Source organism: Pelophylax lessonae (genome assembly GCF_965119305.1).
Source record: "Pelophylax lessonae genome assembly, chromosome: 2".
Lineage (NCBI taxonomy): Eukaryota > Metazoa > Chordata > Amphibia > Anura > Ranidae > Pelophylax > Pelophylax lessonae.
Genome location: NC_138769.1, coordinates 311,946,035 through 311,960,210, shown reverse-complemented (window position 1 = coordinate 311,960,210; position 14,176 = coordinate 311,946,035). Strand labels below are relative to the sequence as shown.

General features: G+C 46.0%; 1 protein-coding gene across 2 annotated transcripts in view; it reads right to left on the bottom strand.

Annotated features, from left to right (window-relative positions):
- Positions 1 to 13,340, bottom strand: part of LOC309546965 (mitogen-activated protein kinase 14) — a 158,335-nt gene extending 144,995 nt beyond the window's left edge. For both annotated transcript variants that reach the window (XM_082246728.1, XM_082246729.1), the window contains exon 1: positions 13,122 to 13,340. In XM_082246728.1, coding sequence (XP_082102854.1) covers positions 13,122 to 13,240 — 119 coding nt within the window. In that variant the 5' untranslated portion in view covers positions 13,241 to 13,340. The remainder of the gene's footprint in view (positions 1 to 13,121) is intronic.
- Between the last annotated feature and the right edge of the window lie 836 nt (positions 13,341 to 14,176).

The following is a 14,176-nucleotide window of genomic DNA, read 5'->3' as shown; positions in this document are numbered from 1 at the left end:
CCTTAATCATCACGGCAGCCAAGCAGACTATAGCAAAAGCCTGAAAGTCTCCCTCTCTAAATATTTTGGCGATGAAACACAATAAAATAACTTAAGCGATGGTTCATGCCAAAATTGAAGCAGTTATCCTGGACAAAGTCCACTTCTATGAAAAATTATGGAGACCATGGATTACTCACTTCCTACCCCCTGACTTTAATGAATCACTTCTACCTTCTCTTATACGTTTTGTAGGACGTATAAGTCAGGGTCCTCTCTAGGGATCCCTACCCTATTTGAGCCCCCCCAACAATTGCTCCTTTCCCCTGCTTTATTCAGTTTTATGATGATTCCACCCCCCTTCACTCCACTTCCTCTATCCTATTAAGTAACACACCGGTACCTCAGGCAAAATACCAATTAGCCCTGATGGCTCTTTTTATACAGATATTAATAGCCTAGACTTACTCCAATTTTTACTATGAGGAGCTTACTCTCAGGATCACCACCCATATTTAAAAAGTGCTATATATATATATATATATATATATATATATATATACATACATACATACACACACACACATCACTTTCAGTACTCTCCAAGTGCTTTTGATATAGGTTATAGAGCATTTTTTTATACATATATCTTAGCTATTGATTTTTAATATACATTATATAATATACATACATCCATTTGACTTTTACAGTACCCGGTTATGAAAAAATAAGAGGTAGCTGGCCAGTTCTAGCAGATGGCACCCAGTACATCTGAACACCTACAGTTGTATTCAAAATTATTCAACCCCCCCCCCCCCCCCCAATGCTGTAAAGGGTTTTAGGGAATTTTAGTGTACATTTGTAATTGTATTCAGAATGAAATCCTACAAGGACTTCTTAAAGAACCATATGCAACTAAAATGACATCAATTGGTTTTGTAATACAGTAGTAAATGTTTATTTTGTGAATTCTTCATTGACAATTATTCAACCCCTTAAAAGACTACCACTCTGAAGAACAAAGGTTCATTGAAGTGTTTTCAATCAGGTATTGAAAACACCTGGGGGTGTCAGGGAGCAGCAATAAAGCCTAATAAGCACCAATTAGGCAGCTTTAAAATGACTGTGATACTCAGCTCCTTCTAGACATTTACTGGTGTGGTTACAAACATGGTGAAGTCAAGAGAATGGTCCAGGAAGACAAGAGAAGAGGTGATTACTCTTCACAGGAAGGGCAATGGCTATAAGAAGATTGCAAAGATGTTAAACATACCAAGAGACACCATAGGAAGCATCATTCGCAAATTCAAGGCAAAGGGCACTGTTGAAACGCTACCGGGTCGTGGCAGAAAGAAGATACTGACTTTGACTGCTGTGCGCTACCTGAAGCGTAGAGTGGAGAAAAGTCCCCGTGTGACTGCGGAGGAACTGAGAAAAGATTTGTCAGATGTGGGTACTGAAGTTTCTGCTTAGACAATATGGCGCACACTGCGTAATGAAGGCCTCCATGCCAGAACTCCCAGGCGCACCCCTTGCTGCCTCCAAAGAATAAGAAGAGTCGACTGCAGTATGCCAAAAGTCATGTGGACAAACCACAGAAGTTTTGGGATAGTGTTCTGTGGACTGATAAAACAAAAGTAGAACTCTTTGGGCCCATGGATCAACGCTATGTTTGGAGGAGGAAGAACAAGGCCTATGAAGAAAAGAACACCTTGCCTACTGTGAAGCATGGAGGGGGGGTCAATCATGCTTTGGGGCTGTTTTGCTTTTGCTGGTACAGGGAAGCTTCAGCATGTGCAAGGTACCATGAATTCTCTTCAGTACCAGGAGATAATGGATGACAATGTGATGCAGTCCGTCACAAACCTGAGGCTTGGGAGACGTTGGACCTTTCAACAGGACAATGATCCCAAGCATACCTCCAAGTCCACTAGAGCATGGTTGCAGATTAAAGGCTGGAACAATTTGGAGTGGCTATCACAGTCACCAGACTTAAATCCGATTGAGAACCTCTGGTGGGACTTAAAGAAAGCAGTTGCAGTGCACAAGCCTAAGAATGTGACTGAACTGGAGGCTTCTGCCCATGAAGAATGGGCAAAGATAGCCGTAGATCGCTGCAAGACACTTGTGTCAAGCTATGCTTCACGTTTAAAAGCTGTTAGAACTGTAAAAGGATGTTGTACTAAGTACTAAGATTGAATGTCACTTGGGGGTTGAATAAAACTGATGATGATGGGAGCACAGAAAAGACATTTGTGGTTATTTCATTATAAATGTTATGTTATATTTGTCTGACCTACACGTGCCTCTTTGACATAATTGTAAGCAGGATGACTGAATGATCAAAATCAATGTCAAACTGGCCAAAGCAATCAATTTCAGTGGGGGTTGAATAATTTTGAATAGAACTGTATCACATGTAGTCCAATCATCACTATTATAAGACATTATGTGGCGTTTTGGCTTTATTCTAACAGCCCAGCGACGGCCAGTCAGCATGTACTTCTGCCTCCGAGTACTGTCCAGCAGGAAGTGATGTGCGGGGTTCACTGCAACCGACGAATATTCGGCTTCCGGTACTATTGACGAGCAGTGGTGACGCATTTACTGGAAATGACGTTTCCGTGTGTCATCAAGTTGACGTCTTCCAACGAACCTGTCAGGCCTTTTCTCCGCAAGATAGAGCACTTTTACTGTATCGATCGCTGGCACGTCTACATACATGTTGCAACCTGGCTCCACATGCACCCTTGGCCCATGTGACAGCCCACAAGAGTAATGTTAACAAACACTTGGGTTACATGACAAAGCATAATAGTACAATATATAGATAGGAGTATGGGTAGATATATATGTATATGTGGGCTAAAACCCTTGGATCTAAAACGTGTCAGCTACATTTGGGGGTTTACATTCCAATTCTGTTTGTACTAGCGGACTATTCTGAGTGGAGATTTACGGTGGACCTACATTTTTATTTCGCCTGTTATTTCATCTCTTTTGTGATGATGATGTATATGCTTTTATAAAAAAATAGATTGTTAAAAAAGGTAATGCACTAGACTGGAGCACCCTCTGTATTTTTTCCTTGTAGATTTAAAGAGGAAGTAAAGTCCCCAAAAAAAAAAAAAAAAACAGAAAAAAAAAGCCCTGTAAAGAGAAGGCATAATGAGCTAGTATGCATCGCATACTAGCCCATTATGAAGTACTTACCTTAAAACGAAGCCCCCGCCGTGCCGCCCGTTTAGCGACAGGACGGCAGACATGTCCGGCCGTCCTGCTTCCGGGTTTGCGTCCTCCGGCCATCTGATTTTCCAGAGGCGCGATTACATCACTCCCGCGCCTGCGTGCGGGAGCCGCCGTTCAGGGCACTGAGCTCTTAAGGAACGGCACGGGTGGCCGTTCCTTCAGAGCGCATGCGCAGATGACGTCATCGGCAGTATGCACTCTAAATATCTCCTAAACGGTGCAAGTTTGGGAGATATTTATAGCACTTATAGGTAAGCCTTAATATAGGCTTACCTATAGGTAAAAGTTTGTGAGGTGGGTTTACAACCTCTTTAAAAAGTGCTACCTGATGGTTTTAGCTTCCTTATTTGTTCCCAACTGTTGCTTTGTTATAATATGTTAATGACATGTTATCTGAATTTTCCAGAGTTGAAGCATATCTTGTCATATGTTATGTATCTGAAAAATGCTTAACCTGCTCCCATCCGCGCTACAGCCTATATATGGCTGCAGCGCGGACTTGAATTTTCGGGAGGCCGTTTTTTAAACGGCCTCCCAGTGACACGCCCCCCGCGCGCTCCCGCATCGGGCAGATCGTGGTGAATGGCCAATCACAGCGGCCATTCACCACGTGATCAAGCCGTCCAATGAGAGATGATCTCATATGTAAACATATGAGATCATCTCTCATCGCCGGCGCTCCTTCCTCACACAGAGCCTGCAGTGTGAGGAAGGAGGGGGAGCCGTCAGCCGCCGGGGACACACAGCGATGTAATCAGGGCACTGATCACCAGTGCCCTGATTACTAAAGGTAAAAAGTAGGGTAGGTAAGGAAGAGCAGGTCGTTAACATTATCCCCATAGAGTAGTGGGTAATAATGTCCGACAGGATTGGGGGTGCCACTCAGTGCACTTCTTGCGGCATGTATGCGTTCCTTGATGATCCAATCGAGGACGAATACTGCTGTGCGAGATGTGAGCAACTGGTTGCTCTGGAAGCCCACATCGTGGATCTAAAGAACACAGTGACAAGACTGCGTGGCATCTACAACCTGGAAAGGAGCTTGGACTTTACCCATCAGGCGCTGGCAGGGGTCAGCATAGAGGAGGGAGGAATGGAGGAGACGCAAGCAGCAGAGGTACGCAGCTGGGTGACTGTTAGGAATGTTAGGGGGAGGAGTGTCAGGGAGGCCAGTCCTGAGTTGATAGACCCCAACATGTTTGCCGAGTTGCAGGTTGAGGGGGATATCAACTCAGGGGTGGCAGTGCTGGAGCATGCGCCCTCCCCCAGCTGCCAGGGGGGGGGGTCGGCTCCAGGAAGAAGGGGGGCCGTAACTCAGGAAAGGTTAGAAAGGTTGTGGTAGTGGGGGACTCAATTATCAAGAGGACAGAGAGGGCAATCTGTAAAAAAGATCTCGTGAACCGAACAGTATGTTGTTTACCGGGCGCCCGCGTTCGGCATATCGCAGATCTGGCAGACAGATTGTTGTGCGGGGCTGGGGATGACCCAGCGGTCATGGTGCATGTGGGCACTAATGACAAAGTTAAAGGTAGGTGGAGGATCCTTAAGAACGATTTCAGGGACTTAGGTAATAGATTGAGGAAAAGGACCTCCAAGGTGGTTTTCTCTGAAATACTGCCTGTACCTCGAGCCACACAGGAGAGGCAGAAGGAGATTAGGGAACTTAACAAGTGGCTGAGGAACTGGTGTAGGAAGGAGGGGTTTGGGTTCCTGGAGAACTGGGCTGACTTCTCAGTCGGCTACCGGCTCTTTAGTAAGGATGGGCTGCACCTTAATGGGGGCGGTACAGCTCTTTTGGGGAGAAAGATGGCCACCAAGTTGGAGGAGCTTTTAAACTAGGAGACGGGGGGAGGGCTCAGAAGTAGAGTCAGTTAGGAGGGAGCAAAGGACTGAAGGCAGCTGTAGGGTCAGCAGCGACAGTAGGTCCACAACGTCTATTGGTAGGTCTGTGCGGGAGAACCGCAGACCAAACAGGAATAAACATAACCAATCACGTTTAACTTCCGTAAAACTAAGAGGGGTATATGCTAATGCCAGGAGCCTAGCTAATAAAATGGATGAGTTGGAAATGTTAGTACATGAGGAGGACATAGACCTAGTGGGAATAACGGAGACTTGGTTCGACCCCTCACATGACTGGCTGGCAAATATCCAAGGGTATTCAGTGTACCGGAAGGACAGGGTAGGAAAAAGAGGGGGAGGGGTATGTCTCTACGTCAAGAATAATGTAAGGGTGATAGAGAGGAGTGACATTACGGAAGGGATGAGTATGGAGTTAGAATCCGTGTGGGTAGAACTCCATAGGGAAGGAGAAAAGGGAAAAGTAATTGTGGGGGTTTGCTATAGGCCACCTAAACAAGGGGAGGAGGTAGAGCTGGAATTTTTAGCACTTTTGGGTAAAGTGGCAAAGCTAGGATCAGTCATCATATTGGGGGACTTCAATTATCCCGACATTGACTGGGGAGAGGGGACTACACACTCACATAAGGGCCGTCAATTCACGGAAACCTTACAGGATAATTACATGTCACAGTTGGTGGATTCCCCTACCAGAGAAAACACAATCCTGGATCTATTGATCACTAATGACCCAGACCTAATCTCGGAGGTAGGAGTCCAGGACAACCTGGGCTCTAGCGATCACAGGATGATCACATTTAGCGTAAATAACAATATAGCAAGGCAAGTGGGGAACATAAGAACCCTTAACTTCAGAAGGGCAAACTTTCCAAAATTGTACTTGTTGATGGAAAGGGTAAACTGGGACCAAACCCTGGGATCACTGACCACAGAGGAAAAATGGGAATGCTTTAGGAACATATTAAGCAAAGGCATCTTGCAGTGCATTCCTATGGGAAATAAATTTAGAAGGGACAAAGCCAAACCTGGCTGGCTAAACCGGAGCGTTAAAAAACTTATTAGGGGAAAAAAATTGGCCTTCAGGAAATATAAATCAGAGGGCACAGTATTGGCTTTCGACCAATACAAGGAGGCAAATAGGAAGTGTAAACACAAAATCAAGATGGCTAAAATAGACTTTGAGAGACAAATAGCGGAGGATAGCAAAAAAAACCCAAAGAAATTCTTTAAGTATATCAACAGCAAAAACTAGGGCAGAGCATATTGCACACATAATTAACAATGATGGGAGGATGGTTACAGAGGACACTGAAAAAGCAACCGTACTGAATGCCTTTTTCTCATCAGTCTTTACACAGGAATCAGAGGGGTACACTGACCATGACTGTATAGTTAGGCCTCATGCACACTGGACGTTTTTACAGCTGCTGTTAGCAGCGTCAGACGTTTTTTTTTGCAGCTGCAGAACGCCCATCCATGTTATTCTATGGCCTCATGCACACATAGAGCTTTTAGGAGCTCCAAGTGGCATAGGCGTTTTACAGCTCCAAAAAAAACCCAGAAACTGTGGGTTCAGGAGCTCCAGCGTCAAGCTGCAAAAAACGTCTGACGCTGCTAAAGGCTCCATAAGGCTCCATAACGTTGCTTAACGTGCGTTAAGCCACGTTATACGTTTTTCTTCTTCCATTCAAAATCAATGGTTCCCTATGGGAGCCTATTGATTTGAATGGAAGTCACACCGCAGGTCGGATCAGGGTGATCCGACTTGCGGTGCGACCTGCACTGTGAGAATCTTGAGGGGGAACTCCACGCCAAAATGGGGAAAAAAACGGCGTGGGGTTCCCCCCCAGGTTCCAAACCAGGCCCTTCGGATCTGGTATGGAATTTGAGGGTAGCCCCGCGCCGAAAAAACGGCGTGGGGTCCCCCCCAAAATCCATACCAGACCCTTATCCGAGCATGCAGTCCGGCATGCCAGGAAAGGGGAGGGGACGAGCGAGCGGCCCCACCCCCCCTGGATCATACCAGGCCACACGCCCTCAACATGGGGGGGGTGTGGGTGCTTTGGGGCAGGGGGGGGCTCTGCACCCCGCACCTCAAAGCACCTTGCCCCCATGTTGATGAGGACAAGGGCCTCATCCCCACAACCCTGGCCGGTGGTTGTGGGGGTCTGCGGGCAGGGGGCTCATCGGAATCTGGAGGCCCCCTTTAACAAGGGGGCACCCGATCCCGGACCCCCTCCCTATGTGAATGGGTATGGGGTACACTGTACCCCTACTCATTCACCCCATAAAATGCAGTGTATGGAAATAACGACAGGAGACGTTTTGGAAAATTTATTAAAAATCTTCATCCGGCTCTTGTCCTCTCCGGGGGTCTTCTGCTGTCTTCTCCTCTCCGAGGGTCTTCTGCTCTTTTGCTGTCCGCCCTTCTTGTCTTCTCCTCTCCGGGGGTCTTCTGCTGTCTTCTCCTCTCCGAGGGTCTTCTGCTGTCCGCCCTTCTGCTGTCCAATCTTCTTGTCTTCTCCTCTCCGGTCTTCTGCTCTTTTGCTGTCGGCTGTCGGCTGTCCTTCTTCCTCCGGTCCTCCTCCTCCGACGTCTTCAGCGATTATGCCGGCCTCTGGTCTCCGCAGCTTATTATATAGCCATTAGGGGCGTGGCCGCCAGATGACGTCATCGGGAGACCACGCCCCTTGTGTCACAGGTGACGTCACCTGTGACACAAGGGGGCGTGGTCTCCCGATGACGTCATCTGGCGGCCACGCCCCTAATGGCTATATAATAAGCTGCGGAGACCAGAGGCCGGCATAATCGCTGAAGACGTCGGAGGAGGAGGACCGGAGGAAGAAGGACAGCCGACAGCCGACAGCAAAAGAGCAGAAGACCGGAGAGGAGAAGACAAGAAGATTGGACAGCAGAAGGGCGGACAGCAGAAGACCCTTGGAGAGGAGAAGACAGCAGAAGACCCCCGGAGAGGAGAAGACAAGAAGGGCGGACAGCAAAAGAGCAGAAGACCCTCGGAGAGAAGACAGCAGAAGATCCCCGGAGAGGAGAAGACAGCAGAAGACCCCGGAGAGGAGAAGACAAGAAGGGCGGACAGCAGAAGACCCTCGGAGAGGAGAAGACCCCCGGAGAGGACAAGAGCCGGATGAAGATTTTTAATAAATTTTCCAAAACGTCTCCTGTCGTCATTTCCATACACTGCATTTTATGGGGTGAATGAGTAGGGGTACAGTGTACCCCATACCCATTCACATAGGGAGGGGGTCCGGGATCGGGTGCCCCCTTGTTAAAGGGGGCCTCCAGATTCCGATGAGCCCCCTGCCCGCAGACCCCCACAACCACCGGCCAGGGTTGTGGGGATGAGGCCCTTGTCCTCATCAACATGGGGGCAAGGTGCTTTGAGGTGCGGGGTGCAGAGCCCCCCCCTGCCCCAAAGCACCCACACCCCCCCATGTTGAGGGCGTGTGGCCTGGTATGATCCAGGGGGGGTGGGGCCGCTCGCTCGTCCCCTCCCCTTTCCTGGCATGCCGGACTGCATGCTCGGATAAGGGTCTGGTATGGATTTTGGGGGGGGCCCCACGCCGTTTTTTCGGCGCGGGGCTACCCTCAAATTCCATACCAGATCCGAAGGGCCTGGTTTGGAACCTGGGGGGGAACCCCACGCCGTTTTTTTCCCCATTTTGGCGTGGAGTTCCCCCTCAAGATTCTCACAGTGCAGGTCGCACCGCAAGTCGGATCACCCTGATCCGACCTGCGGTGTGACTTCCATTCAAATCAATAGGCTCCCATAGGGAACCATTGATTTTGAATGGAGGCAGAAAAAAACGCTGCTAACAGCTACTGTGGCCAAACGTGCAATAACGCTAGTAGGAAAAGCTACTGAAAGCACGTTTTTACAGCTGCTGTTTCCCGGCGTTATGTAAACAGCTTTGGAGCACGTTTTTATGACGCCCTGTGTGCATGGAGCCTTAGTAGTAATACACAGGACTTGCCACTATGGCTAACAGAGGGGGAAATCAGGGAAAGGCTGGATAAACTCAACACAAACAAATCACCAGGCCCGGATGGCGTACATCCGAGAGTACTCAAGGAACTCAGTAAGGTTATATCCAGACCACTGTTCCTGATCTTTGCGGACAGTATTAGGACAGGAGATGTACCAGGGGAGTGGAGGAAAGCTAACGTGATTCCGATATTCAAAAAGGGTCAGAGGCATATACCGGGAAACTATAGGCCTGTCAGTCTGACATCAGTAGTATGTAAACTTCTGGAGGGGATGATAAGGGACTATATCGTAGAGTTTGCTAAGAACAACAGCATCATCAGTAGTAACCAGCACGGGTTTACAAATGGGCGTTCTTGTCAAACCAATCTCTTAACATTCTACGAGGAGGTGAGCTGTGAGCTAGATAGGGGCAGACCAGTGGATGTGGTGTACCTAGATTTTGCTAAGGCGTTTGATACAGTTCCCCATAAGCGCTTAATTTATAAAATAAGGTCTGCAGGTATCGACAGCAGGGTTTGCTCTTGGATACGGAACTGGCTAAAAGGGCGTATCCGAAGGGTGGTAATAAACAGCACATACTCAGACTGGTCTGAGGTAGTAAGCGGGGTCCCCCAAGGCTCAGTCCTAGGACCAACCTTGTTCAATTTATTCATAAACAGCATTGAGGACGGGATCAGTAGTTCAATATCAGTTTTTGCAGATGACACAAAATTAGGCAGGACAATAACAGCACAGCATGAAGCAGTTATTCTACAGAATGACCTGGACAAAATAACGGAGTGGGCAAAGACATGGCAAATGAGGTTTAACGTGGAGAAATGTAAGGTTTTACACTTGGGGACTAGAAACATAAAAGCACAATACACGTTAGGAGGGGAACCCTTGGGAGAATCAAAAATGGAGAAGGATCTGGGAGTCTTGGTTGATGATAGACTAGGCAACAGCATGCAATGTCAAGCGGCAGCTGCCAAGGCTAGCAGAATATTAGCATGCATAAAGAAAGGGATGTATTCCAGAGATAAAACTATAATCCTTCCACTTTATAAAACTCTGGTCCGACCTCATCTGGAGTATTCGGTCCAGTTCTGGTCACCAGTCCTCAGAAGGGATGTGTTGGAGCTGGAGAGAGTCCAGAGAAGGGCAACTAAACTAATTAGGGGATTGGAGGACCTTGATTATGAGGAGCGTCTGCAATCGCTTGATTTATTCTCCCTGGAGAAGAGACGCCTGAGGGGGGACATGATAGCAATTTTTAAATATCTAAATGGGGATCTAGGCTTAGAAAAAAAGCTGTTCAGTCGAAGGGATTGCATGAGAACTCGGGGGCATACAATGCGATTAGAGGAGAAGCATTTTAACCTCAGGCAACGTGGGGGGTTCTTTACTGTTAGGGCTACAAGATTGTGGAATTCTCTACCACATGAGGTGGTTTCTGCGGGTAGTATGGTGGCTTTCAAAAGACTCTTAGACGTACATCTCAAGGATCAGAACATTCAGGGGTATGCAAGATGATTACAGCCACACACATCTACACAGGTTGAACTGGATGGACTTTTGTCTTTATTCAACCTCACCAACTATGTAACTATGTAACTATGTAACTATGTAAAAAAACACACAGTGCCCGCCATCAGTGCCCACAATCAGTGCCCCCCATCAATGCCCACAATCAGTGCCCATAGTGCTGCTAGTCAGTGCCCATCAGTGCCTGCTCATCTAGGCACTGATGAGCACTGACTGGCAGCACTATGGGCACTGTGTGGGCACTGATGGTGCTGCCCATCAGTGCCATCCGCCAGTGCCCATCAGTGTCGCCCCTCAGTGTCGCTCATCAGTGTCGCCTCATCAGTGTCGCCTCATCAGTGTCGCCTCATCAGTGTCGCCTCATCAGTGTCGCCTCATCAGTGTCGCCTCATCAGTGTCGCCTCATCAGTGTCGCCTCATCAGTGTCGCCTCATCAGTGTCGCCTCATCAGTGTCGCCTCATCAGTGAAGGAGAAAAAATTTATTTTCAAAATTTACTCGCAGAAAATAAGAAAAACTTTTTTTTTTTTTTTTTCAAAATTTTCTGTCTTTATTCTTTTTTTTGTAAAAAATAAAAAACCCAGAGATGATTAAATACCACCAAAAGAAAGCTCTATTTGTGTGAAAAAAATGATAAAAATTTCATATGGGTACAGTGTAGCATGACCGCGCAATTGTCAGTCAAAGTGTGACAGCGCTGAAAGCTGAAAATTGGCCTGGATGGGAAGGGTGTTTAAGTGCACAGTAGGCAAGTGGTTAATAAAATATTTGAACAAAGAAAATTATAAAAATGTATCTCAAAAATAAAAAACCCAGTAATGATCAAATACCATTAAAATAAAGCTCTATTTGTGCGAAAAGAAAAAAAAGATATAAATGTATCTCAAAAAAGAAAAAACTCAGTGGTCATCAAATACCACCAAAAGAAAGCTGTGTGTGTGTGAAAGAAAATAATAAAAATGTATCTTAAAAAAAAAAAAAAAAACCCAGTGGTCATCAATTGCTACCAAAATAAAGCTATTTGTGTGAAAAATAATTATATAAAATGCATTTCAAAAAAAAAAAAAAAAACCCAGTGGGGATCAAATACCACCAAAAGAAAAAAGCTCTGTGTGTGCGAGCAAAATAATAAAATCTAAAATAAAAAAAAATAAAAAAACCCAGTGGTCAAATGCCACCAAAAGAAAGCTCTATTTGTGTGAGCAAAATGATAAAAATGTATTTAAAAAAAAAAATAAAAAACCCAGTGGTCATCAAACACCATTAAAAGAAAGCTCTATTTGTGCGAAAAGAAAAAAAAGATATACATTTATCTCAAAAAAGAAAAAACCTAGTGGTCATCAAATGCCACCAAAAGAAAGCTCTATTTGTGTGAGCAAAATTATTAAAATCTATCTAAAAAAAAATAAAATCCAGGGGTCATCAAACGTCACCAAAAGAAAGCTATATTTGTGTGAGCAAAATTATTAAAACCTATCTAAAAAAAAATAAAATCCAGGGGTCAAACGTCACCAAAAGAAAGCTATATTTGTGTGAGCAAAATTATTAAAATCTATCTAAAAAAAAAAAAAAAAATCCAGTGGTCATCAAATGTCACCAAAAGAAAGCTCTATTTGTGTGAAAAAAAATTATATCAATTTCATTTGTGTACAGTGTTGCATGATCACGCAATTACCAGTTAAAGGAATGGCAAAAGAAATGCCTTGGTCATGAAGGGGGTAAACTCTGGAGTTCAAGTGGTTTAGCTCTAATCTCAAACAAGTGCAGCTTTGAAATAGCGCTAAAGTCGCAGATCAGTCCGATTTCACTGCAGTTTGCGACTTCATTTAACAAGTCTACGCAGAAAAGTAGTGCAGGAACCTATTACAAAGTCATCACGACTCAACAGTTCCAATGCCAAAAAAACAGGTTATGCAATTTAGAACCATTAAATTGCATTGGTGTGACAATTTAATGAAACCATTATTTTGGCATTCTGGGATGGCTGGTAAACAAGTGCAAACATTAAAAAAAGGAGAACTGCCCATGGGTGTGTGCGGATTTGTACAGGGCAAAGTGAAAGGAGCTCAGCCTTCAGTGAAGGTCTGCAGGTGACAGCACCCATCTGTCAGGAACAATCAAAGTCTGACATCAGATCTGATGTGCTGCTCCAAAAAGCCCCTAGAAGCAGCAGGGTGTTGTGATTGCACAAGCTGGGATTGTTCCATGCCTGTGCAGCCAGCCTAGTACTTGTCTATGGGAAAGTTTGAGCCTGCAGGACTCGCACAGCTGCAATGACAGGCAGCGATGGAAGTTTCTCCTGAAGAATGCAGGGCACAGAGGTCCTGTCCTAATCCCCGGTAATACAGTGCTGGCTCAGGGCACGTAGGCCGCACACGGCTGCAGAGAGTTCAGGCACGGGAAGTAATGACCCGAACACCGGGGGGGCATACAACCCACACATGCAGCTAGCTCTTTCTGCAGCAGCAACACCCTGCACCCACCCCTATATACTTTCCACTCACCACACCGAGCCGTAAGCCCCGGAGCCCACGGGACTCAGATTCTGGTATCTCTCGGGCACCTCCCACAGGGTCTTATTCAGCTCCTGCCGGTAAAATCCAGGGGGCGTGTTGGAGGACATTACTTCTGCAACCCCCGGTTCTCACGAACACTCTCAACAACTCCGCAGGCTTCAAGTCCTCCCCGGTAGCCAGTCCACTAGTCCAGGTCACTAACTGCCTGATCCCGCGAGACTCCAGGCGCGCTCTCACCTCAGCGCGCGCCCATTGCGCAACCACCATGTTACTGCTGTGCGCATGTGCAGTACGGAGCTGTGGCGGTGATTCACCGTGCGGGTTTTTTTTCTTTCTTTCTCTTGCAACATAATGACCGCGCACGAGAGTCACCTGACTCACTTCAGACAACTTGGTGGCTCCTGGTTTGGGTAACCGAGCAGAAACTATCACCCAGTGACTTGGCGGAGTGAGATAACGCTTCGGGTGGTGGCGCCTATCATAAATACATTTATGTCAGTGTAACACATATATACTGAAGGGAAGCTGCTACATGGCTTCCTAATAAAACATGCCTGTCAGGTTTCTGCAACCACATCAGCTCCAGAAAGTTAATTCCCCTTAGTGACCAGGCCATTTTTTGCAACACGCCACTGTGCTACTTTAACTGACAATTGCGCGGTCGTGCGACGCTATACTAAAATAAGTGTAGGGGGTTGTAATGCGCTTTAGGGTGTTTTAAACCAATTCTTCTTGATATATATATATATATATATAGTTTTCTTCCAATTGCAATTCATATAAAAGTAATATAAAAATAATAATCCTGTATCACTTTGTTAATTATTTTTAAAATATAGTAAAACAAAGTGCTTGTGTGCTTCAAGTAACGGTGACGAGGGTAAATTAAACCTCCAGTGCTTTTGTGCATAACATATATTAAAATAAATCCGTGCTAATAAATAATCAATAAATATGGAGTGCCTGTCATCCAAGTTAATATATAAAGTGCTTAAAGCGGAGTTCCGGGCACAAAAATCGATGTTTTTTTTTTGTGCCCGTCC